We start from the raw sequence: 823 nt of genomic DNA on the forward strand, positions 1-823 counted from the left end.
CCTCCCACCGAAATAAACGGCGTCAGACCCTGCCAGTCCTGTGCCAAAGTTTAATTGATCAAGAATGAGTAAAAAGTATTTTTAAAAAAAACGCAGAAAACTGCCTCAGCGTGTGCAAAACCGGCTGTGGAATACAAAATACTTCAAAAATATCCTGCAGAACCAGATCTGCAAACTTTTTAAGTTAAAAAAGCTATTACAACATGACCAAAATACAGCAACGCTTTAAAATAAAGCCATCCTGCGTGGTAGAAAATACATTTGTCCTCCCCAATTTGAGTGCAGGGAGCTGTGGTGCCACAGCAGTGCCCGGGGATCCCGGCAGCTGGCGAGAGTCACCGCGCCAAGCCGGGTGCTATGAGGGGACCGGGCTCACAACCCCCATCTGCAAACAGCGCAGATGAGGAAAATTCGGAGAAAACGGAGACCAGGAGTCTCCAGGAGACCTGCAGAGGTCACTGGTAGAGGACCTTGACACAAAAGGTCTCCTCATTCTTGTCCTCGTGGTCGTTGATGTGGACCAGAATCTCCTCCTCGCCTACGTCCTGGCTGGGGGCGAAGTGCAAGCCGATGGTGTAGACCTCCCCGCCGGCCACCTGCGGGGAACGGGCAGGAGAGAGGGGGTAACACCCAGCATGGACCCCTCAGTGCGACCACCCTTCCCCAGTGAGCAGGGCGCTCCCATGGCATCACCCCCCATGTCCGTGGAGCATTGGCCCCTGCATCCCTGGACCAGCAGCGCCCGCACCTGTGGAGCATTGCCCTCCCGCATCCCTGGAGCGGCAGCCCCCGCATCCCCGGACCAGCCGCCCCCCCCACCCCC

The 823-nt window shown here is 56.4% G+C and overlaps 1 protein-coding gene across 1 annotated transcript in view; it reads right to left on the minus strand.

The window, feature by feature from the left end:
* Positions 1-455: 455 nt before the first annotated feature.
* NPHP4 (nephronophthisis 4) overlaps positions 456-823 on the minus strand; it is a gene marked incomplete at its 5' end in the record, with an annotated part of 4,690 nt that continues 4,322 nt past the window's right edge. Inside the window, 1 exon segment of the mRNA XM_010193854.1 lies at positions 456-596. Within this exon segment, the coding sequence (XP_010192156.1) occupies positions 456-596 (141 nt within the window).

This window comes from Mesitornis unicolor, unplaced genomic scaffold, assembly GCF_000695765.1.
Source record: "Mesitornis unicolor isolate BGI_N332 unplaced genomic scaffold, ASM69576v1 scaffold11871, whole genome shotgun sequence".
In the NCBI taxonomy this organism is placed as follows: Eukaryota; Metazoa; Chordata; class Aves; order Mesitornithiformes; family Mesitornithidae; genus Mesitornis; species Mesitornis unicolor.